This window comes from Aegilops tauschii, chromosome 1, assembly GCF_002575655.3.
Source record: "Aegilops tauschii subsp. strangulata cultivar AL8/78 chromosome 1, Aet v6.0, whole genome shotgun sequence".
In the NCBI taxonomy this organism is placed as follows: Eukaryota; Viridiplantae; Streptophyta; class Magnoliopsida; order Poales; family Poaceae; genus Aegilops; species Aegilops tauschii.
The window spans coordinates 485,563,469-485,590,316 of record NC_053035.3 but is presented as its reverse complement, the minus strand read 5'-3'; the positions used below and the strand labels follow the sequence as shown (position 1 = coordinate 485,590,316).

Here is a 26,848-nt window from a genome sequence, read left to right as displayed (position 1 = left end):
AAGTGTTGTACACGAAAGTGAATTTGAAGGTCGAATTGAAAAGTTCGTGCTGATATAGCCGAACTCAGAATCTTCAATGTTTTTTTGCTACGTAACATGTTCTCTTTCCTCCCTATCGGCAATGCTCATCACCCAACAATTAACTAAGATGTGAACTTCAGACTATCCCCCTCCGTAAAGAACAACTATAATATCCCTTTTTCCCATAGCAATGCATGAACATTGTCCTAGTGATTATAGTGGGTCGGTAGTTTAGCAGTTGGTGGAAAAATGAAGGGGTGCACACATAACGACATAAATTGTGAACAAGAATGGCACAACTATGAAAAAATAAAAAAGGAAGTAAAAAGGGAAAGCAAACAACAACAAAAATGGCAGAAAAAAAGAAGAAAACCCATTGCTTAAGGCCTATGGCCTCCCCCCCCCCCCCCCCCCCCCGCGTGCTGGGTTGTTCCATTTCGTAGCCACTTCAGGCAAAATATTGTTTGGTCTTGCAATAGGCTACACATTGCCGCGCCCCTAAGATCATCTGAGTGTCCTGTGTGGCCTTGTGCTAGTCAGGGACAACCTAGTTACTCATGTGTGCTGACTACCTCCATATTCTGCAACTACACAAGGCCTAATATTCTAAAAGACTTCTTCTTCTTGCCCATACAATTTATTTCTCCCATGGGGCATGTACTTTTCATGATTAGCCCCACATCGCCTGGCTAAGAAAATTGGATTGGGAGCTTGGCTATTTAATAGGGTGGGGTGCCACGTATGGAAGCCATCCATATCCTTGGTGAGCCCAACGCATAGCATGTCATGGGGGGCAACAGCTCGATTTCTAATTCATTCAATCCAATGCAAGAAAAAGTGTGTGTGAAATGTCTTGACTTTCGACCTCAACTGTTCTATCAACCAGATTCCCAAGCAGTGTTCTAATCTTATGGACGGTCGTGGGAAACTCTTTGAGTAGGCTCCAAGAGAAACAATGCAAATAAACTAGTTACAAGATTTCTATGATTTAATGCCACATAAAACTGGTTTTCATCTCAATGAAATGCAGAATAGCCCAGTCAATTTTGGCCAATATGTACATTCTTCTACAAAGAACACATCTAGATATAACTAGATGATTCATGGTTATATGCTGCCAAAATATCCAGCTGCAAATCCTCAACATAGTGAGAGGGTCTCAATAAGGCAAAATGCCAACCCCAAAGCTTTTACAAGAGAAGTTGTGGCAATCAACCAAATGCTCCAAGCTCACAGACTACCACAAAGTCTAACTACCCCTTACATACATAGTGAAAGGGATGCGATGCGTAGTAGTCTGAATGGATTTCCTTTGTAGGGTGATTTTCCCTTTCAGTATAAATTGAAAACCGAATGAAAAAGGAACTATAGAAACACCAAAATTTACTAACCGAAGTTTGGTTAATACAAAATTATAGGCTCAGCCGCGGGAGGTGTCCAACAAGAGCGTGGGACCGTCGAGTAGCGACCACGAGGGAAGAGAAAGGGGATCGAGAGCCCACGCATTGTGGCAGTTGCATGACCTCTGGTAAGGCCCAAGACCCACCCGTCCCATTTCTTACATGTGTGTTTGATGTTGGATGCTGGGGAGAGTTCAGGTATGTCTCAATTGGTGGGGTGGCTAGAAAAATTGTCGTCATGCTAGAAGAAGTGGACCTTAGAATAGAACTTGCAAGTTACGACATAATCTTCTATGAGTATATGGGGAAGACGGATCTCGGGTTAGATGATGCGGTCTCTTGTGAGTAGAAGGGTGTGGATTTTCCATGGCGTGACTTGATTATTTCAATTTTTTCAACGCGAGCTCATGCGAGTGAAGGGGGGTGGTGGTGTATGTTCGCTGGCATGATGTTTTTTGATTCACTTGTGTTAGTTATTTCCATTTTTCTTAACCAATTTAGGAAAAAAATCTTGTCTGGCTTGAATATGAAAAAAAACTAAGGATACATCTATGAAGCAAACATGTACTTGCTAGTTGTCTGTAGCACAGGCACAAAGAAACAAACCCTCCCCCATAAAGTTCCAATGATATTAAAATAGAAATTTGCCACCAACCACACCACCTGGTCATCCCACACGTCTTAACCCGCTTAAATAGTGTACTTAAGTGGCTTCTTACATTACTGGTAAGCAAAATCTTCTCCTTTGCACTTTATATGCAAATTTTCGGTATATCTTGTAGGCCAATGACTATCTTTAATGTCTTGTACACAGTGATAGCCTAATTAAATAAAACAACTATCCCCCTTTCCCATATTGTGCCCAACTTTATACAACTTGAAGGACGAGTGGATGGATGAATGTACTGCAGAGGAGGAATAAGTACCGGAGGGACATTTCCTTACATACCTTGCTTGCGCAAAACTGAACTTATCTTGAATATGTCCTCGCACGGAATTACTATGGTGTATATTGCTTTCTCCAAGTACACCACACATTTGTGCATGTGATGTATGATTTCCCATTATACTTTCATTACAAGCAAGGTGTGGTAATAAGTCACAACATTTTTTCAGGCAAGTATGTAGGTTTAGGTGGAGTTTATTACATGAGGCGTTGACGCTCGTGGTTAGGGATAAAATTTATTATCACACCAATGTGTATAAATGCCCTCACAAGGCATTGATTTGTTACTTTGTGTTGCAGTAATAATGTGTGTAAGTTTGAATAGTGGGTTGGAGGAGCGATTGATACGATAGTGCGCTATAAATTATCAGCAACCCGTACACACATTTCAATACTAGGCATTGATATGTTCATATAGATTATTTTTCGCTTAAGTACCAATATTTCCTAAAAAACAATTTTGCGAAAAGTTCAATTTCCACTTTTTAAGCTACTTCCACTTTTTTCTAAAAAGATTGGAATCAACTTCCCCGCAAAAAAACATTTCAGGCTAACTAAACTTGCACATTATGAAAACTAACCCGAGACTCCCCAAAAAAGAAACCATTTGCTAACAAGATGGCAAAACCGATATATCATTTAGATGTTTGGTCGTGCAAGACAACTAGACAAGCGCAAGCCATAATAAGTCAAGTCGAGTTGATCGGTCACGAGCGGTGTGTGAGGTTCCATTCAAAAATTGCATAGAGACTACAAAAGCGGGATCAAAACCAGTTTGGGGGAGAAGTGTTGTTCACGAAAGTGAATTTGATTGTAGAATTGAAAAGTTTGTGCTGATATAGCCAAACTCATAATCTTCAATGTTTCTTTGCTAACATGACATACCCTCTTTCCTCCCAATCTGCCACGCTCATGACCCAAAAAATTATGAAGAGGCCACTTCGGACTAGCCCCCTCTGTAAAGAACAACTATAAATATCCCTTTCACTTATGGGTCGATGCAATTGCTAAATTGTGATTATTTAATTCATGTTGCCCATAGCAACGCATGAGCATTGTACTAGTGATTGTAGTGGGTCGGGAATTCAGCAGTTCGTGGAAAACGTAAATGGTGGACATATAACGACATAAATTGTTAATAAGAATGGCACAACTGTGAAAAGGAATAAAAAGGAAGTAAAAAGAGATAGACAAAACTGAAAACAAATTGGCAAAAAAATATAACAAGAAAACCCAGCGCTTAAGGCCTATGTTTCTCCTGCGTGCTGGGCTGTCCCATTTCATAGGCACTTCAGGCAAGATCTTGTTTGGTCTCGCAATAGGCGACACATAGTCGCGCCCGTAAGGATCATCTAAGTGTCATGTGTGGCCTTGTGCAGGTCAGGGACAACCCAATTACTCATGTGGGCTAACTACCTCCATATTAGGCAACTACACAAGGCCCAACACTCTACAAAACTTCATCTTTTTGTCCGCGCCAATCATTCTCTCCCGTGGGGCTTGTCCACTTAGTGATTAGTCCCACATGGCTTCGCAAAATGGGGTTGCAAGCTTGGCTATTTAACAGGATGGGGTGCCACGCAAAGAAGGCATATATATCATTGGTGATCCCAATGCAGGGCATGTCATTGGGGGGGGGGGGCAGCAGCTCGATTTCTGATTCATTCAATCCAAGCAAGCAAATAGTGTGTTAAATGGATTGACTTTTGACGTCAGCTGTTCCATCAGCCAGATTTCAAACTAGTGTACTAATATTATGGACAGTTGTGGGCAGATCTTCGAGTCTGCTCCAAGAGAAACAATGGAAATAACCCAGTTATAGGATTTCTATGCTTGCATGCTAGAAAAAACTGATTTTCATCTCAATCAAATACAGAATAGCTGAGTCAATTTTGGCCAATATGTACATTCCTCTACACAGAACACATCCAGATATGACTTGATGATTCATGGTTATATGATGCCAAAATATCTAACTGCACATCATCGGCATAGCGATAGGGTCTCAATAAGGCAAAATAACAACCCCAAAGCTTGTACAGGAGAAGCCGTGACAATCAACCAAATTCTCCAACCTCACAGACTATAAGAAAGTCTAACTACCCCTTCCATACATAGCGAAAGGGATGCGATGCGTAGTACTCTGAATGGATTTTCTATGCAGGGTGATTGTCCCTTTCGGTATAAATTGAAAATCAAATCAAAAAGGAAATATAGAAACACTAAAATTTACTAATCGAAGTTTGGTTAATACCAAATTACTAGCTCAGCCATAGGAGGTGCCCAACAAGAGTGCAGGACCGTCGACCACCGATCCACGAGGGAAGAGAAACGGGATCAAGAGCCCATGCATTGTGGCTCTCGCGTGACCTCTGGTAAGGTCCAAGACCCACCAGTCCCTTTTCTTATGTATGTGTTTGATGTCGGATGCCGTGGAGGGTTCTGGTATGTCTCAAGTGATGGGGGTGGCTAGAGAACTTATTGTTATCCTCGATGAAGTGTACCTTAGGGTAGAACCTGCATGTTACAATGTAATCTTCTTTGAGGATATGGGAAAGACGGATCTTTGGTTAGATGATGTGATCTCTTCGGAGTGGAAGGGTGCGGATTTTCCATGTCGTGACTTGATTTTGTCAATTTTGCAACGCGATCTCGTGCGAGTGGAGCGTGGTGGATCTTCCCTGACATGATGTTTTTAGTTTCATTTTTGCTTGTTATTTCCATTTTTTCTTAACCAATTTAGGAAAAAAATCTTATCCGGCTTGAAATATGGGTAAAAATAAGGACACATCTATGAAGCAAACATATACTTGCTAGTTGTCTGTGGCGCACGCACAAAGAAACAAACCCCGTCCCCATAAAGTTCCAATGAGATTAAAATAGAAATTTGGCACCAACCACACCACCTGGTCATCCCACACGTGTTGACCCGCTTAAATAGTGTACTTAAGTGGCTTCTTGCATTACAATTAAGCTAAATCTCTTCCTTTTGGACTTTATTTGCAAATTTTCGGTATATCTCGTAGGCCAACGATTGCCTTGTATGTCTTGTACACAGTGATAGCCTAATTACAAACAACCATCCCCCTTTTCCCTATTGTGCGCAACTTTATATAGCTGGAAGGACGAGTGGATGGATGAATGTATTGCAGAGAAGGAATAAGTAAGGGAGGGACATTTCATTACATACCTTGCTTGGGCAAAACTGAACTTCTCTTGGATATGTTCTCACGCGGAATTACTATGGTCTCTATTGCTTTATCCAAGTACACCACACATTTGTGCATGTGATGTATGATTTCCTATTATACTTTCATTACAAGAAAGGTGTGGTAACAAGTCACAATGCTTTTCATGCAAGTATGCAGTTTTAGGTGGAGTTCATTACATGAAGGGTTTTCACTCGTGGTTAGGGATAGAATTTATTGTCACACCAATGCGTATATATGACCTCACAAGGCATTGATTTGTTACTTTGCGTTGGGGTAATAATGTGTGTAAGTTTTAATAGATGGTTGGAGGAGTGATTTATACGATAGTGCGCTGTAAATTATTAATAACCCTAGTACACACATTTCAATACTAAGCATTGATATGTTCATATTGTTTATTTTTCGTCTTAAGTACCTATATATATAAGTGATTTTGCATTATGTGAAATCAGATTCCACTTTTTAAGCTAATTACACTTTTCTAAAGAAGTGGAATATACACTTCTGGCTAACTAAACTTGCACACTATGAAAACTAACCAGAGCCTCCTGAAAAGATACTATTTGCCGAAGACTTAGCAAAACAGGTATATTATTTAGATCTTCGGTCGTGCAAGACGGTAGACAAGCGCAAGCCATAATAAGTGAAGTCCAGTTGATTGGTCACGAGCGGTGTGTGAGGCTCCGATCCCAAAACTGCACAGGAACTACAGAAGCGGGATCAAACCAAGTTTGGGGAGAAGCATTGGACACGAAAGTGCATTTGAAGGTCGGATTGAAAAGTCCATGCCGATATAGCGAAACTCATAATCTTCAATGTATGTTTCTAACACAACATGTCCTCTTTCCTCCCAATCTGCCATGGTCATCACCCAAAAATCAATGAAGAGGGCACTTGGGACTAACCCCCTCTGTAAGGATCTACTATAACTACCCCTTACATATATGGGTCGCATCAATTACTAAATAGTGATTACTTGATTCATGTTTCCCGTATTAATGAACGAGCATTCTCCTAGTGATTATAGTGGGTCAGTAGTTGAGAATTGGTTGGAAAACATAAGGGGTGGACATATAACAACATAAACTATGAAATATAATGGCACAACTATGAAGAAGTGGACCTTATGGTAGAACTAGCACATTATGATGTAATCTTCTGTGAGGATATGGGGTATACGGATCTTGGGTTAGATGATGCGATCTCTTGTGAGTGGAAGGGTGTGGATTTTCCATGACGTGACTTGATTATGTCAAGTTTTCAACATGATCTCGTGCAAGTGGAGGGGAGTGGATCTTCCGTGACATGATGTTTTTTCTGTTTCATTTTTGTTAATTATTTCCATTTGTTCTTAACCCATTTAGGAAAAAAAATCTTATCCGTCTTGAAATATGGGAAAAACTAAGGACACATCTATGAAGCAACACATATACTTGCTAGTTGTTTGTGGCGCACGCACAAAGAAACAAACCCCGCCCCATAAAGTTTCAATGATATTAAAATAGAAATGTGCCAGCAGCCACACCACCTAGTCATCGCACACGTGTTGACCCGCCTAAATATTGTACTTAAGTGGATTTTTGCATTACAGTTTAGCAAAATCTCTTCCTTTTGCGCTTTATTTGCAAATTTTGATATATCCCGTAGGCCAATGATTGTCTTCTATACAGTGATAGCCTAATTACAAACAACCATCCCCCTTTTCCCTGTTGTGCCCAAATTTATATAGCTGGTAGGACGAGTGGATGGATGAATGTATTGCAGAGGAGGAATAACTATGGGAGGGACATTTCATTACATACCTTGCTTGCGCAAAACTAAACTTCTCCTGAATATGTTCTCACACGGAATTACTATGGTCCCTATTGCTTTATCCAAGTACACCACACATTTGTGTATGTGATGTATGATTTCCTGTTATACTTTCATTACAAGCAAGGTGTCGTAATAAGTCACAATGTTTCTTCACGAAAGTATGCAGTTTTTGGTGGAGTTCATTACATGAGGCGTTTTCGCTCATGGTTAGAGATAAAATTTATTATCACACCATTGCGTATATATGCCTTCACAAGGCATTGATTTCTTACTTTGTGTTGCGGTAATAATGTGTGCAAGTTTGAATAGAGGGTTGGAGGAGCGATTGATACGATAAAGAGCAGTAAGTTATTAGAACCCTAGAACACACATTTCAATACTAAGTATTGATATGTTCATATTGATTATTTTTGGTCTTAAATACCTATATATCTAAAAATGATTTTGCACTATGTGAAAAAGTTCAAATTCCACTTTTTAAGGTGCGTACACTTTTTCTAGAAACTGGGAATCTACACTTCTGGCTAACTAAACTTGCACGTTTTGAAAACTAACACGAGACTCGCGAAAAAAAACCATTTGCTGAAGACTTGGCAAAACCAACATATTATTTAGATCTTCGGTCGTGCAAGACGACTAGAGAAGCGCATGCCATAATAAGTCAAGTCCAGTTGATTGGTCATGTGCGCTGTGTGAGGCTCCATTCCAAAAACTACACAGGAACTACAAAAGCGGGATCGAAACCAATTCGGGGAGAAGTGTTGGACACGAAAGTTAATTTGAAGGTCGAATTGAAAAGTTGTGCTGATATAGCCAAACTCATAATCTTCAATGTATGTTTTCTAACACAACATGTCCTCTTTCCTCCCAATCTGCCATGCTCATGACCCAAAAATCAATGGAGAGGGCACTTGGGGCTACCCCCTCTATAAAGAACTACTACAACTACCCCTTACACATATGGGTCGAAGCAATTACTAGATTGTGATTATTTAATTCACGTTGTCCATAGCAATGCACGAGCATTTTCCTAGTGATTATACTGGGTCGGTAGTTGAGAAGTTTGTGGGAAAACGAAAGGGGTGGACATCTAATGACATAAACTATGAAATATAGTGGCACAACTTTGAAAAAAATAAAAACAGAAGTAAAAGAAGAAAACCCAACGCTTAAGGCCTATGGTCCTCCTGCGTGCTGGGTTGTCCCATTTCGTCGGCACTTCAGGAATGATCTTGTTTGGTATCGCAATAGGCAACACATAGTCGTGCCCCTAAGGATCATCTCAGTTTTGTGTGTGGCCTTGTGGAAGTGAGGGACAGCCTAGTTACTCATGTGGGCTGACTACCTCCATATTCTACAGCTACACAAGCCCCAATACTCTACAAAACTTTTTCTTCTTGCCCACGCCAATCATTCTCTGTCGTGGGCTTGTCCATTTAGTGATTAGTCCCACATCACCTGGCTACGCAAAATGGGGTTGGGAGCTTGGCTATCTAATAGGGTGGAGTGCCACACATGGAAGGCATCCATATCCTTGGTGAGGCCAACGCAGGCATGTCATTGGAGGGGGCACCAGCAGCTTCATTTCTTGTTCATTCAATCCAATGCAAGCAAATAGTGTGTCAAATGGATTGAATTTCGACCTCAGTTGTTCTATCAACTAGATTGTAAACCACACTACTAGGGAAAAGCCTAGTAGTAGCGCGGGTTTAAAGCCCACTAGTAGCGCGTGTAACTGCGCTACTAGTAAGGCGCTACAGCTATTCCTTAGCAGTAGCGCGTGCAACACACGCTACTGCTAAGACATATAGCCGCAGGGCCAGTGTGCTATTCTTATGGACGGTTGTGGGCAACTCTTTGAGTCTTCTCCAAGAGAAACAATGCAAATAAACCAGATACATGATTTCTATGCTTGCATGCCAGGTTTTCATCTCAATGAAATGCAGAATAGCGCAATCGATTTTGGCAAATATGTACATTCTTCTATAGAGAACACATCCTAATCTGACTAGATGATTCATGGTTATATGTTGACAAAATATCCAGCTGCACATCTTGAGCATAGAGAGAGGGTCTCGATAAGGCAAAATGCCAACCCCAACGCTTGTACAAGAGAAGTTGTGACAATCAACCAAATGCTCCAAGATCACAGACTACCAGAAAGTTTAATTAACACTTCCATACATAGCAAAAGGTATGCAATACATAGTAGTCTAAATTGATTTTCTGTAAAGGGTGGTTGTCCCTTTTGGTATAAATTGAAAATGGGATCGAAAAGGAAATATAGAAACACCAAAGTTTACTAACCGAAGTTTGGTTAACACCAAATTACAGGCTCAGCCGCGGGAGATGTCCAATAAGAGCGTGGGACCGTCGAGCAACGATCCACGTGGGAAGAGAAAGGGGATCAAGAGCCCACACATTGGGGCTCTCGGTGACCTCTGGTAAGGCCCAAGACCCTCTTGTCCATTTTCTTACATATGTGTTTGATATCAGATGTTGGGAGGGTTCTGGTATGTCTCAAGTGGCGGGGTGGCTAGACAATTTCTCGTTATCCTCGAAGAAGGGACCTTAGGGTAGAACTTGGACGCTATGATGTAATCTTGTGTAAGGATATGGGGAGGACGAATCTCGGGTTAGATGATTCGATCTCTTGTGAGTGGAAGGGTATGGATTTTCTATGACGTGACTTGATTATGTCAATTTTTCAACGCGATCTCGTGCGAGTGGAGGGGGTGGATCTTCCCTGGCATGATCTTGTTAGTTATTTCCATTTTTTCTTAACCAATTTAGGAAAAATAATCCTTATCTGGCTTGAAATATGGGAAAAATACTAAGGACGCATCTATGAAGCAAACATATACTTGCTAGTTGTCTGTGGCGCACACACAAAGAAGCAAACCTCGCCCCCATAAAGTTCCAATGAGATTAAAATAGAAATCTGGCACCAACCACATCACCTGGTCATCCCACATGTGTTAACCCGCCTTAATAGTGTACTTAAGTGGCTTCTTGCATTACAGTTAAGCAAAATCTCTTCCTTTTGCACTTTATTTGCAAATTTACAGTATATCCCGTAGGTGACTGATTGTCTTGTATGTCTTGTACACAGTGGTAGCTTAACTAAAAATGACCACCCCCCTTTACCCTATTGTATCCAACTTTATATAGCTGGAAGGACAAGTGGATGGATGAATGTACTGTAGAGGAGGAATAAGTATGGGCTGGACATTTCATTACATACCTTGCTTACGCAAAACTGAAATTCTCTTGAATACGTTCTCACATGGAATTACTATGGTCTGTATTGCTTTATCCAAGTACACCCCGCATTTGTGCATGTGATGTATGATTTCCCCGCACTTGTACACAGTGATAGCCTAATTACAAACAACCATCCCCCTTTGCCCTATTGTGCCCAACTTTATACAGCTGGAAGGATGAGTGGATGGATGAATGTATTGCAAAGGAGTAAAAAGTATGGGACAGACATTTCATTGCATACCTTGCTTGTGCAAAAATGAACTTCTTTTGAATATGTTCTCACATGGAATTACTATGGTCTCTATTGCTTTATCCAAGTACACCACACATTTGTGCATGGGATGTATGATTTCCTATTATACTTTCATTACAAGCATGGTTTGGTAACAAGTCACAATGTTTTTTCACAAAAGTATGTAGTTTTGGGTGGAATCATTACATGAGGCGTTTTCACTCGTGGTTAGGGATATAATATATTATCACACCAATCTATATATACGCCTTCACAAGGCATTGATTTGTTACTTTATGTTGCGGTAACAATGTGTGTAAGTTTGAATAGAGGGATGGAGGACCAATTGATATAATAGTGCGCTATAAAGTTTTAGTAACCCTAGTACACACATTTCAATATTAAGCATTGATATGTTCATATTGATTATTTTTTGTCTTAAGTACCAATATTTTCTAAAAAAAGCGATTTTGCACTATGTGAAAAAGCTCAAATTCCACTTTTTAAGCTGCTTACACTTTTTCTAAAAAAGTGGAACCTATACTTCTGGCTAACTAAACTTGCACGTTTTGAAAACTAACCCGAGACTCCCGAAAAAAGAATCCATTTGCTGAAGACTTGGCAAAACCGATATATTATTTAGATCTTTGGTCCTACAAGATGGCTAGACAAGCGCATGCCATAATAAGTCAAGTCTAGTTGTTTGGTCCAAAAACTACACAGAAACTACAAAAGCGGGATCAAAACCAGTTTGGGGAGAAGCGTTGGACACGCAAGTGAATTTGAAGGTCAAATTGAAAAGTTCTTGCCGACATAGCCAAACTTAGAATCTTCAATGTATGTTTTCTAACACAACATGTCCTCTTTCCTCCCAATCTGCCATGCTCATCACCCAAAAATCAACAGAGAGGCCACTTGGGACCGCCCCCGCTGTAAAAAACTACTATAATTACCCTTTTTGTATATGGGTCGACGCAGTTACTAAATTGTGATTATTTGATTGATGTTGCCCGTAGCAATGTACGAGCATTTTCCTAGTGATTATATTGGGTGAGTAGTTGAGAAGTTGGTGGGAAAATGCAAGGGGTGGACATATCACGACATAAACAGTGAAATATAATGGCACAACTTTGAAAAAAAAAGTAAAAAGAGAAAGCAAAAACTGAATACAAAATTGGCCAAAAAACGAAAGAAAAAACCACATCACTTGAGGCCTATGGTCCTCCTCCGTGCCGGGCTGGCCATTTCGTAGGCACTTTAGGCGATATCTTGTTTGGTCTCGCAATAGGAGACACATAGTCGTGCCCCTAAGAATCAGGTGAGTGTCGTGTGTGGTCTCGTGCGAGTCAGGGATAGCACAGTCACTCATGTGGACCGACCACCTCCATGTTGTATGCAACTATGCAAGGCCCAATACTCTAGAGAACTTATTCTTCTTGCCTACGCCAATCATTCTCTCCCGTGGGACTTGTCCGTTCAGTGATTAGTCCCACATCGCCTGTCTACGCAAAATGGGGTCGGGAGCATGGCTATTTAATAGGGTGGGGTGACACGCGTGGAAGGCACCCATATCCTTTGTGAGCCCAATGCAGGCTACCCATTCGGTATAAATTGAAAGCCGAATCGAAAAGGAAATACAAAAACACCGAAATTTACTAACCGATGTTTGGTTAATACCAAATTCTAGGCTCACCGGCGAGATGTCCAAACAAGAGAGCGAGACTATTGAGCATAGATCCACGAGGGAGGACAAAGGGGATTGATATCCCAAGCATTGCAGCTCTTGTGTGACGTCTGGTAACGTCCAAGACCCACCCGTCAGTTTTCTTACATGTGTGTTTAATGTTGGATGCTGCGGAGGGTTCCGATACGTCTCAAGTGGCAGGGTGACTAGAGAATTTGCTGTCATCCTATAAGAAGTGGACCTTAGGACATATCTTACACGTTACAACGTGATCTTCTGTGAGGATATGGGGAATACAGATCTCGGGTTACGTGATGCGATCTCGTGTGAGTGAAAGGGTGTGGATTTTCCATGACGTGATTTGATTATATCCATCTTTTCAACACGAGCTCATGCGAGTGGAGAGGGTGGATCTTCCCTGACATGAAGTTTTTCTTTTCATCTTTGTTAGTTATTTCCATTTTTTCTTAGCCAATTTAGGAAAATCAATCAGATCCTGCTTGAAATATGGGGAAAACTAAGGACGCATCTACGAATCAAACATTTACTTGCTCTCAGTCCGTGGCGCACGCCCAAAAAACAAACCCCCCATGAAGTTCCAATGAGCTTAAAATAGAAAATTGCAACCAGCCACACCACCTAAACCTCCCACACGTGCTGACCAGCCTAAATAGTGTAGTTAAGTGGCTACTAGAATTACGGCTAAGCAAAATCTCTTCCTTTTGCACTTTATTTGGAAATTTTCTGTATACTCCATAGGCCAATAATTGTCCTGTATGTCTTGTATAAAGTGACAACCTGATTATAAAACAACCATCCCCCTTTGCCCAATTGTGCCCAACTTTGTACAGCTGGAAGGACGAGTGGATAGATGAATATATTGCGGACGAGGAATAAATATGCGAGAGACATCACATTAATTTCCCTTGCTTGCGCAAAATTGCAATGATCTTTAATATGTTCTCACACGGAATTACTATGGTCTCTATTGCTTTATCCAACTACACCCCACATTTGTGCATGTCAAGTATGATTTCATAATGTGCTTTCAATACAAGCAAGGTGTGGTAACAAGTCACAATGTTTTTTCCCCGTAAGTATGCTATTTTGGATGGAGTTCATTACATGAAGCATTCCACTTTTGCTTAGAGATAATGTTTATTATCACACCAATGTGTATATATGCCTTCGCTAGGCAGTGATTTATTACTTTGTGTTGCGATAATAATGTGTGTAAGTTTGGGTAGGGGGTTGGAGGAGCGATGGATACGACAGTGGGCTCTAAATTATCAATAACCCTAGTACACACATTTCAATACTAAGCATTAATATGTCCATATTGATTATTTTTATCTTAAGTACCAATATTTCCTACAAAGGTTTTTTTGCACTATGTAAAAAAGTTCAAATTCCACTTTTTAAGCCGCTTGCACTTTCTTTGAAAAAGTGGAATTTATACTACTGGCTAACTAAACTTGCACGATTTGAAAACTAACCGGAGACTATCGAAAAAAGAAACCATTTGTTGAAGACTTGGCAAAACCAACATATTATTTAGATCTTGGGTCCTGCAAGACAGCTAGACAAGCGCAAACCATAATATGTCAAGTCTAGTTGATCAGTCATGAGCGGCGTGTGAGGCTTGATACGTCCATTTTGCATCATGTTTCCAACTGTTATCATAGTGTTTAGATGAATATTTCACTTTATGACGGAATTCTTATGCCTTTTCTCTCCTAAAATGCAAGGTACACCAAAAGAGAGGGATTGCCGACAGCTGGAATTCTTAGCCTGAAAAAGATTCAACAGAGATAGCTATTCTCCGGAGGTCCAAATGACCTGAAATTTTACGAAGAAATATTTTGGATTTATATAAAATACTAGAAGAATGAAGTACCGACGAAGACCCTCGGCAGGCCCACAAGGCAGGGGCACGCCCTACCCCCCACGGTGCGCCCTAGTGCCTTGTGGGGCCCATAGAGGCCCTCCGATATCCATCTTCTTCTATATGAGGCCATTTTCTCTAGAAAAAATAAGAGAAGACTTTCGGGATGAATCGCCGCCGTCATGAGGTGGAACCTAGGAGCACTTATGCTCTCTGGCAGAGCGATTTCGCCCGGGATACTTCCCTCCAGGAGGGGAAAGTCAAAACCACCGTCATCACCAACGTTCCTCTCATCATGGGAGGACTCGTCTCCATCAATATCTTCACCAGCACCAGCTCATATCAAACCCTAGTTCATCTCTTGTATTCAACCTTTGTCTCAAAACCTCGGATCGGTACCTGCGAGTTGCTAGTAGTGTTGATTGCATCTCGGAGTTGATGCTAGTTGGTTTATTTGGTGGAAGATCATATGTTCAGATTGTGAACCGTATAATATTCTCCTCTGAACATGAACATGAATATGATTTGTGAGTAGTTTCTTGCGGACATGTGAGAAGTCTTGGTATAAGTGATCATGTGAATTTGAGTTTCGTTCAATATTTTAATGATGTGTTATGTTGTTCTTCCTCTAGTGGTGTCGTGTGAACATCGACTACATGACATATTACCATGCTTGGGCCTAGGGGAAGGCATTCTGGGATTAGTAAGTAGAAGATGAGTTGCGAGAGTTACCGAAGCTTAAACCCTAGTTTACGCATTATTTCGTAAGGGGCTGATTTTGATCCTTATGTTTTATGCTATGTTAGATTTATCTTAATACTTCTTTCATAGTTGCGGATGCTTGCGAGAGGGGTTAATCATAAGAGGGATGTTTGTTCAAATAAGAACAACACCCCAGCACCGGTCCTCTCACATAAAACGTTATCAAAGTAATGAACGTGAGTCAATGAAACGTGATGAAGTTAACTAGACGATATTACCATGTGTCCTGGAGAACGCTTTGCTCACTATAAGAATTATTTCTGGATTGTACTTTTCAATAGAAGGATTGGGCTGCCTTGCTGCACCTTGCTACTTTTGTTACTAGTTACTTGCTACAAACTATCTTGCTATCAAACTATCTGTTACCATCACTTTACAACACTTGCCAAAAATACCTTGCTGAAAACCAGTTGTCAATTCCTTCTGCTCCTTGTTGGGTTCGAGATTCTTACTTACCGAAAGGACTACGATTGATCCCCTATTCTTGTGAGTCATCAAGACTATTTTCTGGCATCGTTGCCGGGGAGTGAAGCTCTCTTGGTAAGTGGAATTTGGTAAGGAAACATTTATATTATGTGCTGAGTTTTGTCTTCACCTATTACTATGGAAGATAAACCTTTGAAGGGCTTGTTCAGGGTATCTTCACCTGAAGCGGAAGTGGTAAGAGCCACTCCTCAACCTACTGATTTTTTTTATTATGAAATCCCCTTTGGTATTATGGAGAAACTGCTTGCTAATCCATATGCAGGAGATGGAACAAAACATCCTAATAACTTAATCTATATGGATGCACTTTGTGGATTGTTTAAGCTTTAAGGCCTATCAACTGATAATACTAAGAAGAAAATGTTTCCTTTATCTTTGGAGGGAAAAGTATTGGCATGCTACAGACTATTGGATGATCCCGAGACATGGTAAAACCGACTAAAATTGGAATTCAGTCAAAAAAATATCCTATGTACTTGGTCTATCCGAACACCCTACGTTGAACATGGTCTATTTTTTGGACATAAAAGAAATGACCCCAATTTTTCCAATAGACGAGCATGCCCATGGTAGGCATCCAAGTTAGGCTTGAACGATTTTTGACACTGTATGTGAGTTGTGTCACGTCCGGCCATTTATCAGTCATTTTTACCAAGAAAACTCCCAAAAATGCAAGAATTGTCGAAAACTTGAACAACTTGGCATGGTGCCTAGAATTGGTTATATAAGCTCGTGGAAACAATTTGGGGTCATTTAACGATGTTGAAAAAACATGCTCTCATACGAACCCTTCTAACCTACCTGAACACTCTTTTTGAACATGGTCTATTTTTTAACATAAATGAAATGAACCCAACTTTTTCCTGAACGTGGGCATGCCCATGGTAGGCAGCATGCCAGGTTTAAACGATTTTCAACACCGTATGCAAGTTGTGTCATGTCCGGGCATTTATCGGCCATTTTCACCGAGAAAACTCTAGAAAATGTAAAATTTGTTGAAAATTGAAACACTTGGCATGATTCCTTGAATTGGTCATAAAAGGACAGTAAAAAAAATTGAGACCATTTTAAGGATATCGAGAAACAACGTGCTCTCAGACAAAGCCTTCGGGCTTACCCATACACCCTCCGTTGAACACCTTCTAGTTTTGGACATTTTTTAAATGACCTCAACTTTGCCAGTAGGTGGGCATGCCAACGGTAGGCATTCATATCAAGTTTAAACAATTTCTACCACCGTATGTAAGTTGCATCATGTCCGGCCATTTATCAGCCATTTTTCACCTAGAGAACTCTAGAAAAATGCAAGATTTATTGAAAACTCAGGCATGGTTCGACACAGGAATAGGCCGGAGGTAGCACGTGGCCGGAGCAGTGAGTAATAACATGCAGCAGTGATGATGGAATACATGCGAGAGTGGCTCACCAGCAAGGTCGATGGGCGGTCTAGTGGATGACAATGTGGGATCGAGGAGAAGAGGATGTCAATGTGCAAACGAAAACACTTCACACACGACACTTTGCTGGACGACACTTAGACAATGGCTAATCTAACAGGCTGGTGATGTTTAGCCTTGTGCTTTTAACGGTGGATATGGTGTGTCATTTGTATTTCGTGTGGTACATGTCGTGCATGTAGCAGTGCTCATGTGCAAACTTCCCGTATGCCTCCACCAGTTTCTTCCCGTTGTTTCCCACGACGATTGTGTAGGAGAGGAACATAGCGTGAAATCAGAGAGATTAATTGAGGAGAGGAAGCGTCAACTTATGGTGGTTGTGCGAATACTTTGGTGGCTGGAATGTTGCCTAGGACGGAGTTATTGAGGGGGTAAAGATACGTGAGAAGATGAGTCTCATGGTGTAGGCGAAGAGATAATATACAATTGCAGTTAACTCCAAATGGGAGATTTGAATATTGATTCAAAACTACAAGAAAAATGATGACATGGCAGTCTGCATGCATGCGCATGAAGAGTTAGTGATGAAGCATTTTGACACACGGGCCTATCTGATGATGTGGATAGGCTGCATGTGAAGATAAATAAATAGAGTAATGGGGATGGACTTAAGTACGGAGTGGAGTAGTATACAGAATGTGATTATTTTAGCGATTTTTTTGAACCGTTAAAAAAAATTCCTCTTTGTCAGCGACCCTATCATCTATGGCTGAGCCGGTCCATGGGCAGCCACTTGTGGATCCTGCCCTGCTCCACAACTAGGAGGCAAGTGCTACAAATACATGTGGTGCTGCCCATGAAGGAGGGGGGGCTTGGATGGAAAGGCTTGGGCCTGGGCTCTTCTCTTGTTGTGTATGCAGGTATTATTGACCCGGCTCTTCTCGAAGCATTTGCGTGTAGAGAAGCTCTTGCACTTGCAGAGGACCTAGGAATTCAGATGATGCACGTTGCTTCAGATTGTGAGGAAGTGGTGAAGGACATTAAGCAAGGGCCGGGAGGATATCATGGTGCCATCATCCAGGAAATAGTTGCTAGGAAAAATGATATGATTTCATGTACTTTCACTCATGAACGTAGAGTTTTTAATTTCGAAGCGCATAATCTCGCCAAGTTTGGTTGTAATTTAGGTGTAGGTCGTCATGTTTGGTTAGGGTCTCCTCATGACCAAAACATTGTACCTTTAATTATTGAGCAGTAAAGAAGGCGAGATTTCTCAAAAAAAAAAGTTCTTCCTCCTCTGCTCTCTGATCCCTTTTTCTTCCGTGAGATCCACTTGTAATTCATGAGTTGTAGCTAGAGTCATGGTGATTGAGTGAATCTACTAGCCAGACCCTAACATTTGGTATTCAGAGCTACAGATCCTAGCCCTAATTGTTTTTTCTCAACCACCGCCTCCAAACTGTTCGACACAATGCCAAGCAACAAACTGTCTGCCCCGAGGATGTTCTTCACGTCCGGATCAGCAACGTCCTGCAGCAAGTGACCTTCGAGGTGCTTCGCCAGCTATTTCGTCGGTCCGGCGATAGCGACATGTTGTGCACCTTTAGTCCTGGGAGGGATGTATGGCGTGGAGGCATACGTCCAGTTCCGCTCCGGGAGGGAGGCGACCCGAGCTCGCAATGCCCTAGATGGCCTTGCCATGTATGAGGGGTGTTGCATCCTCTCCGTCGACCTCGTACCATCGATCTACACCACCATCACCATGTTGGATGACGACGAGGTGGCCGCGGCGTACTTCTTCGACGTTACCCCGTACGCAGAGTGGGCTGAGGCTCTGGACGCAGCCGAGCGCCAGGACGAGGTGCCCGCCCCCAGCAGCGAGCTCCAGATCGTCCCCGAGGTCGAGCATGGTGCTCCGCCCACTACCTGGTTGACGGGGGTGCCCAAGCGGCGACGCTTCTGAGGAGTCTGCGCTCACTTCTTCTGCGGCAGTACCTTCATCCATGACCACCGCCGGCATCGTTCCTGAGCTCACTGCTGGTGGCTGCTCCTCAGTGGCGCACACCACCTGTTCGACTACGGGTCTCGACCCCGACACTGGGCATATCTAGGTCGCTGAGGTGCCCTTGCTCATGGTGGACCAGTTCCTGATGGCCCTTGATGTCTTCTCTAAGATCGCGATCTCTGTGGGCAAGCTCATGGTCGATCCTTCCATGGTTCCTCTCACAACTGGTTTGATTGCATGTTCTGGAAGTGATGACGGCGTATCGTCCCATGTGTCGTCGACAAACCAGTGCTCTCCAGTTCATTGGGAACCACCTTGGCCACTACCATCTCAAGGTATATTTGAGAAGCTATTCCTGAGCCAACCATATGGAAATCTCAATTACTATGCTACCAGAATTACCTTGAGTACATCTAGTTCCTCTGGTTACCATTATTTGCATGTGGAGTTTGGAAACTTTAGTTTTGAGTTACTTTCTGCTGATGAGTGCTGGAAGTATTGGAAATATGAGCCTGGGTATGGTTGTGCTTCAATGGAAGAATCAAATGCCGAATTAATGGAAGGCTTAGTTTCTTCTGCCGATCCTTGTGAGCAGGACCACTCCATTATAACTGTTGAAAATCTGCTGGGTACTCCTTATTGGGTTTGTTCTCTGCGATTTTTTAAGTCTGTTATGCACTTGAGAGTATCCTGCAGTTTTTGGCCACTTATGCAGCAGTTCAGTGACAATGGATGGCTCTCATTTGAAGTTGAAATATCTGTGAGCGACATGGTGCTTTTGCCAAAGGACACAATTCAGTTGCAATCTTGGCCACCACCTTCGAGTATACATAGCGTTGTGTTCCAGCATATTCACTTGGTTGTGCAATCTGAATATGGGGCACCAATGTTTCAGTTTTGTCCATCAATTGGATATTTGTTGCCTGCATTATGTTACATGTTACTGGATATTCGTGAAGAAGGTTTCTCATTAATAATTGGGGGTACCAGAAGTGCAGTGCCGTACTTGGACAACCAAAATGATGGTAAGTCGTTTCGGTGGGAAATTGCTTGGTCAATTCCTCTGGGATATTTACAGCAAGAATTCATATTTTGCACTATTGGGGATGCTCCATCATGTGATTCTATAACTGTGGATTATTGCTTTGTGGTTCTCCTCTGTGTCTGTTGTTCTGGATGATACCTCTGTGGAAACATCTTGTGCTTGTTCAGATTTTGGAGAAGCATTACAGTCAAGTAGAGGTGCTTCGAGACTTCGACTAGTTGGAATGCTTTGTTGTCACATATCACCAGCCAAACCACATGGCAGCAATTGCACTGAACTACGATTGCGGAGAGATTCAGTGCCAGGGATTGACCGACTAGTGCTGAAGAGGTACAATATATTTTCTGTTGGGAGTTCTCTTGAGCTGGAATTGTTGGATGGCGTATTCTTGCAAACATGGTTTCTCTCCTGCTACAGTTTACATAGTATTCGGTTTGGTTTTGAGCTTATCCACTGGAAGATTGCATGGTCACTTATTTGCCAGGGAAAGAAGATGTCTTGCTGGTTTTGGGAGTCAGACAATGATAAGTCTTCTTGCACTGGAGTAGTAACTGACGAAATTACGAGATGGTGCCTTGTCGAACTGAAAACTTGGGTTAATCAATGTACAACGAGTGTTTTGATAATATGACCTCATTTCAGAAAGATTCAGACTGCGGACTTATTTTCAGAAGGTATAAACTCTTGGAATTATCCAATGCCATGTGTGAGTTCTATGTTGTTGAAGAATGGACGGGATATGCAGTGTTGTTTTGAGGCTATCCAATGGAAAATTGCATGGTCTTTTCACGTACAATATTCTGCTAGTGGCAAACAACCTGCCCGATCTTTAGTTGCAAATTATGTGCATCCTTGGGACTCCTGGAGAGGCTTCACTCCTTGATTCAGAACAAAGCAAGCTCCAGGAGGTTCTTACATTAACAGAGGAACACCATTCACTTAATTAGGAGTGCATCATTCGCACGAATTCAAGGACTTGTTGCCGTATATTTAGTTTACTATCTCCTATTCAGAGGAGCCATGATCATCACTCAAAGCTCCGATTGAGATGAGGTCTCTATTTTGTGAGGTACCTGCAATTCAAAATTTGGAACAGTGGTTGATATACATGCAGTTGAGACTGAAGATACTTGATGCATCACCTGTGGATGCCAGTTTGAATTACTTGTTGGAAGACATAAAGTACAACCGTGAGAACTTACTTGCTGCACCTTTACACTGTTCTGAAAAATTCCAATTGGAAATAGCTTGGCCGATTGATTTAGAATACTCAGCTAGTGCCAACAACTCCAGGCAACTGTTCCTCGTATTACCATTGTACTTGAGTGTTCTAGAGCTCAGTTTCGTCAGCTGGCATCATGCAGCCCTTATAGGACATCATCCGGAAGCAATTTGTTGCGTACTCATGGAAAATGCTCTGTGGGCGCGATGCAACATTTGTGTAGCAACCACTCGAACTAGTGGAGTGCAGAATTTGCACTTGTCATTCGATCCTGGCAAGCAACACTTCTTCTGGTTTTTTCCAAACAAGCTGAAACTGAAGGAGGGCAGTCTTCTGCGGCGCCAACATACTGTTGTGATCACTACTACGACAACACATTCTACTCTGACCAAGTCTGTGCCAACTAAGATCGGTACCTCCACGCCGTTGTCGACTGGGTACCCGTCGGCCCACGATGATGATTACATCGACTTCGTTGAAGGTATTGCAAGTACCATGGGATCCCGGCAGGTTGGCGTGGTTTCGGCTTGAGGGCAAGCCGCATTTTATGGGGGAGGGACCCTATCTTCTATGGCTGGGCCGGTCCATGGGCCACCACTTGTGGACCCTGGCCTGCTCCCCAACTAGGAGGCAAGGCGCTACAAATACAGGTGGTGCTGCCCATGAAGGAGGGGGGCTTGGATGGAAAGGCTTCGGCCCCGGCTTGGCTGGCGTCTTCTCTGTAGTTCGAGTTCTTCCTCCTCTGCTCTCTGATCCCTTCTTCTTCCTTGAGATCCACTTGTAATTCATGATTTGTAGCTAGAATCATGGTGATTGAGTGAATCTACTAGCTGGATCCTAACACTCTTATACCCCAAAAGTAAGTAACTTCAGAATTTAAGCAAGTCATATATTTTCACATTGACTATGGTTCTAACAGAATTAACATGAAATTGATACAACTAAATTATCATGACTACTGTAATACTCTACACGAATAACCATGACTAGAAAACATCTGATTGTCAAAGTGTCACATTAAGGACCATGCATGCCAATGTCCAAAATTGCCTGCATTTAGGATTGGAGGGAGTAAGAGTGTAGTAGATAGAAACCTTCATTTCTATATATCCTGTAAAAGTTATTCCTCTGTTCTTGGCCTAAGCCTTTTGTTCTTACCTGTGTTAGCTCGGAACGTGTTGCTGTGCACTTCTATAATTCACAGTAGAAAACTGATTGGTGTCCGCTACTCTGGCTACATGAAAAATATTGAGGTGGCCTTTCAGACAAAAATATAAATAAACGATGGGTACTGCATCACTCCACGAACTGAACACAGATTAGAATCGTCAGGGAAACCTTACCACATTGCAACTATCAATTTTCTTTTTCCAGATATATGTATGAGGAATGAAAATGATAAATTTTATATGAATAGTAGCCAGAGGTCAAGTTCAGTCAGCATTCATGATATAATTTTGGATTTGAAGGTTTGTGGTTCAAGTTGATGTGCCTCAAATCAATGTTATCTATTTGAGAAATTTTTTGGACTCTTTGGATTTCTTCCCTGCCCACAGTCACCGGTATGAAATAAAACGAGAGAGAATCATAGCCGAGGAAATCAAATCAAAGAAATTGGAAGGTACAGATAAAGTAACTTTTTAGTCAATGTATGGGAGATTTTTTGTTTTGTTTTTAGAAGGATGTATGAGAAGAGTTGGGCCAAGCAGAAATGAAAGGGTGTATGAATGGAAAGCTTGAGGTTGATTCTGAGGCTGACAGAGAGCGTGTTGAATGATCGTTAGACGCAAAATTAGAGGTTTAAACTGGGCTCATTGGATCGATATAACTCTTTGTTTTTGCAAGTGAATTGGATCCATATAGCTAATTGAATTTGTTTTCTTTTCTTTTGACGAAATGTACCAGCACTACTTTTCACTCATTAAGAAGGAACCGGCAAAGCCGGGAAATTACAGAGGAATACAGGGATGAGAGGAAATAGATTACACCTGACACAATAGAAGGGAAAAAGAAAAGGACCGGAATGCCATCATCTTCCATAGTCCTCGCGAACGGAAGGCTGCATGAGAACACCACCATTGTAGACCAAGAGCTCCAATCAACCGAGACCATCCATGATGCCTCAAAGCTATTGGTGTAGCCGAAGGGCAATGAGCGACCGAGTCCACACCCGGACGAAGAGTCACACACATCCGAGTCTACAACACAACAGCGGCACCGCTGGCAAAGCCGAAGGGCAACAAGGAGCCGAGTGTACACCTAGATCGCTTCACTGTGCTCACCGACCACTGTAATCACAGAAGGAAAACTCCGGCAGCACGGAACCACACCCGAAGAAGACACCACCAGAGAAGAAGAGCAATCACATCACAACAAACAATCCACTTGACCCTCGACAATGTCAGCAAGCAGGCAGGTAGAGGGGCTCCCCAACGCTAATTGTATCTGTCATCACAAGTTATGGATATTCTGTTAGGAATGACTACCAATGAGTGCTTAGTGATTTGTGAAAACAAGATGGGGAGCAGTGGAACTTCCGGAGTGGACCAACCAAACAATGTCTTTGCACCCACGCAAAAAAAACAATGTCTTTGCACACAGTTCTCATAATTTACATGTTGGTGTTACAATTCAACTGACACTTACATACAATTCGCATCCATCATTCCTGTCTTACTTCCCGGGCACGAAGTTGGTGGCGAATGCCCACGCGTTGTTGTTGACAGGGTCGGCAATGTGGTCGGCAAGGTTCTCCAATGGGCCCTTGCCGGTGACAATTGCCTGCACAAAGAAGCCAAACATGGAGAACATTGCGAGGCGGCCATTCTTGATCTCCTTAACCTTGAGCTCGGCAAATGCCTCGGGGTCGTCGGCCAGGCCAAGCGGGTCAAAGCTACCACCAGGGTAGAGTGGATCGACGATCTCGCCGAGCGGACCACCAGCAATGCGGTACCCCTCAACAGCCCCCATGAGCACAACTTGACAAGCCCAGATGGCGAGGATGCTCTGAGCGTGGACGAGGCTGGGGTTGCCAAGGTAGTCGAGGCCACCCTCGCTGAAGATCTGAGAGCCGGCCTTGAACCAGACGGCCTCGCCAAACTTCACACCATTGCGGGCAAGCAATTCGGGAAAGACACAACCAAGCGCACCGAGCATGGCTCATCGACAGTGGATCACCTCAAGCTCCCGGTTCTTGGCGAAGGTCTCAGGGTCAGCCGAGAGCCCGGCGGTGTCCCACCCATAGTCACCGGGGAACTCACCAGTCAAGTAGCTGGGGGGCTCGCCGGAAAGCGGGCCGAGGTAGAGCACACGGTCAGAGCGGTACCACGGGCTGCTCGACGAAACTTGTTTAGCCTTCGCGGCAGTCTTGCGCATGTTCACACGTGCCTCACCAATGAGAGCCGACGAGGGCAAGTTCTTGACGGCCTTGCCGGCGAGGTACGAAGAGGAAAGAGACATGGTGGTGGCCGCCATTGCGCTGCACTTATTGTGTGTTGTCCCTGTGTGTTCTCCAATAGTGTGGCTTGAGTGTGTGGAGATGGTTTAAGAGGAGATTGTAGGGAGCTATTTAAAGAGCTTGAGCCTTGAGGGAACAAGAATATAGAGGAATTAATTGGTTGGTGTTTGCTGACAGCTGACAAGAGAGACGGTGGTGAAAAGAAATCTGCAGCTTGGATGCCATTGGTGCAGCCAGAGGCCTTAAATGGATGAGATGTACTTGTGGCTATGGTTAGGGCTAAGGCTCGTGACTGGACCAGCTTTTGTAAGACAAGTCGAAAGAGACCGCTGGCTTAAAATGTGTAGGCCACGGGCACGGGATGGCATCCTCTTGCAAGTTTTCCCAACGTACATCACACTAGGCGCTTGCCCAACAAATTTGATATCTGGCTGATCGTGCCGCATCTTCTTGCATGTTTTCTTTGCGTGTTGGGTTTGATTGTCGGAGTGATCGTACTTTTATGGGGTTGCATGTTCTGTGAGTAGTCCACGTGTGATGGATTTGTGTCGGTTTTTTTTCCAGATTTTTCGTTAACTAACTGGACAATTCTCTTATGCTTAATTAACTGACTAGGCAAATATTTTGTCTCCGTTTCAAAAAAATATTAATATCTGGCGACTTAACGCTGGGTTTGATCGTTCCAGAAAATTTTCGTACTGTCGGCACACACATGACATGATTACAAGAGTAAATATGTGTTTCTTTGCCTCTTGTGATTGTCCAACCCCTGAAAAATACTAGAGGTACGGCGGAACCCAGGGCAAACCAGTGAAACATGTGTGGATAGGAAGACCAAGTTGATTCGTGACCACCAATTAATTAGCTCCATCTCTAGTTCCCTGCTTCTCTACTAAAAATAAAGACTAGACTCATGCACAGACGCATGCAGGTTATATAAGGAAGCACCCGAGACCTGACTAGCTCGCTCATCAAACACCACACACAATGCCCATCGCAATGCCTTCCATGCCGGCCCCGGCACTAGCCCTGGCACTGCTCGGTGCTTTCGGCCTCGCCATCGCCCCGGTTGTTCATTCGGCCCCCACCATCGAGGCCATCGAATCTACATGCGCCAAGACAATACAGCCAGACTCTTGCAAACACGTCCTGCTCGCCAACATGGCCGCCGGCTCACCGGAGGTGAACAGCGTCCCCCTAATGTCCCTGCAAGTCGCGGCAAAGCTCGCCAAGATGGCGAACGGCTTCGCCAATGCCAGGCTCACCACGGACCCGCACCCCGCCAAATGCCTCGCAAACTGCATCGACGACATTCATAGAGTGGCCAAGGCATTCGAGGGGCTCCCAGTGGAGGCGATTAAGCCTGGCGACGAGGCGGGGGTGCTGTCCTTCAGCTCGGAGTTCAGGGCGACATGCGGGGAAGACTGCCCGAAGCCAATCCCCGAGAGGACCGAGGACGAACGGGCCACGCGCGACAAGTTTGTGGGTGTCATGAGAGCGATCGGCGTCATGCAGGACCTTTTCATAACCAAGACTTGGTAACAACGTACGGAGTACCTCGCCTAATTTTTATTTTGTTTCTTCTTCATTGGTGGATTTCCATCGTGTCTATGAGCACAGGCTTCTGGATTTTGATATATTCTGCATTACCATGATGTACTTATTTGTACTTTGACACTTTTTCTCTGTTTAATGAGTGGTTGTGTGCATCGCTTGATGCAGAGGCAGGGTCCGTTCATAAAAATAAAGATGTTCTAATTCTTTGAATCAGATGTATATAGACATGCTCTATTGTGTTGGCCCACTTATTTCATTGCAGTCCATATGTAATCTATATTAAAATATAAAAAGCATCTTATATTTGTGAACGGAGGAAGTACATGCCAAGAAATTAAAAGAGGAATGAAGCTGGATTTTTGTTACCAGTTGGTGACGACCAATATAAAGAGGTCTTGTTGTAGAAAAATTGCGCAAGGGAAGTTTTGTTGCAAAACCTAGACCCATCGTAGACCATT

At 42.9% G+C, this 26,848-nt stretch overlaps 3 protein-coding genes across 3 annotated transcripts; 1 reads left to right on the top strand and 2 right to left on the bottom strand.

The window, feature by feature from the left end:
- Positions 1-23,248: 23,248 nt before the first annotated feature.
- On the bottom strand, positions 23,249-24,946 carry LOC109732963 (chlorophyll a-b binding protein of LHCII type 1). Its single transcript, XM_073502088.1, has 2 exons — positions 24,023-24,946; positions 23,249-23,821 (listed from the first exon to the last, which is right to left on the bottom strand). Exon 1 carries the CDS (start codon positions 24,530-24,532, stop codon positions 24,050-24,052), a length of 483 nt encoding a protein of 160 aa, XP_073358189.1. The 5' UTR covers positions 24,533-24,946; the 3' UTR covers positions 23,249-23,821; positions 24,023-24,049.
- On the bottom strand, positions 24,536-24,850 carry LOC141039173 (chlorophyll a-b binding protein, chloroplastic-like). Its single transcript, XM_073506488.1, has one exon. The coding sequence runs from the start codon at positions 24,848-24,850 to the stop codon at positions 24,536-24,538; it is 315 nt and encodes a 104-aa protein (XP_073362589.1).
- An 843-nt stretch (positions 24,947-25,789) lies between the features above and the next one.
- LOC141026113 (uncharacterized) lies at positions 25,790-26,600 on the top strand. The gene has a single exon (XM_073502086.1). It carries the CDS (start codon positions 25,821-25,823, stop codon positions 26,373-26,375), a length of 555 nt encoding a protein of 184 aa, XP_073358187.1. The 5' UTR covers positions 25,790-25,820; the 3' UTR covers positions 26,376-26,600.
- Positions 26,601-26,848: the final 248 nt, after the last annotated feature.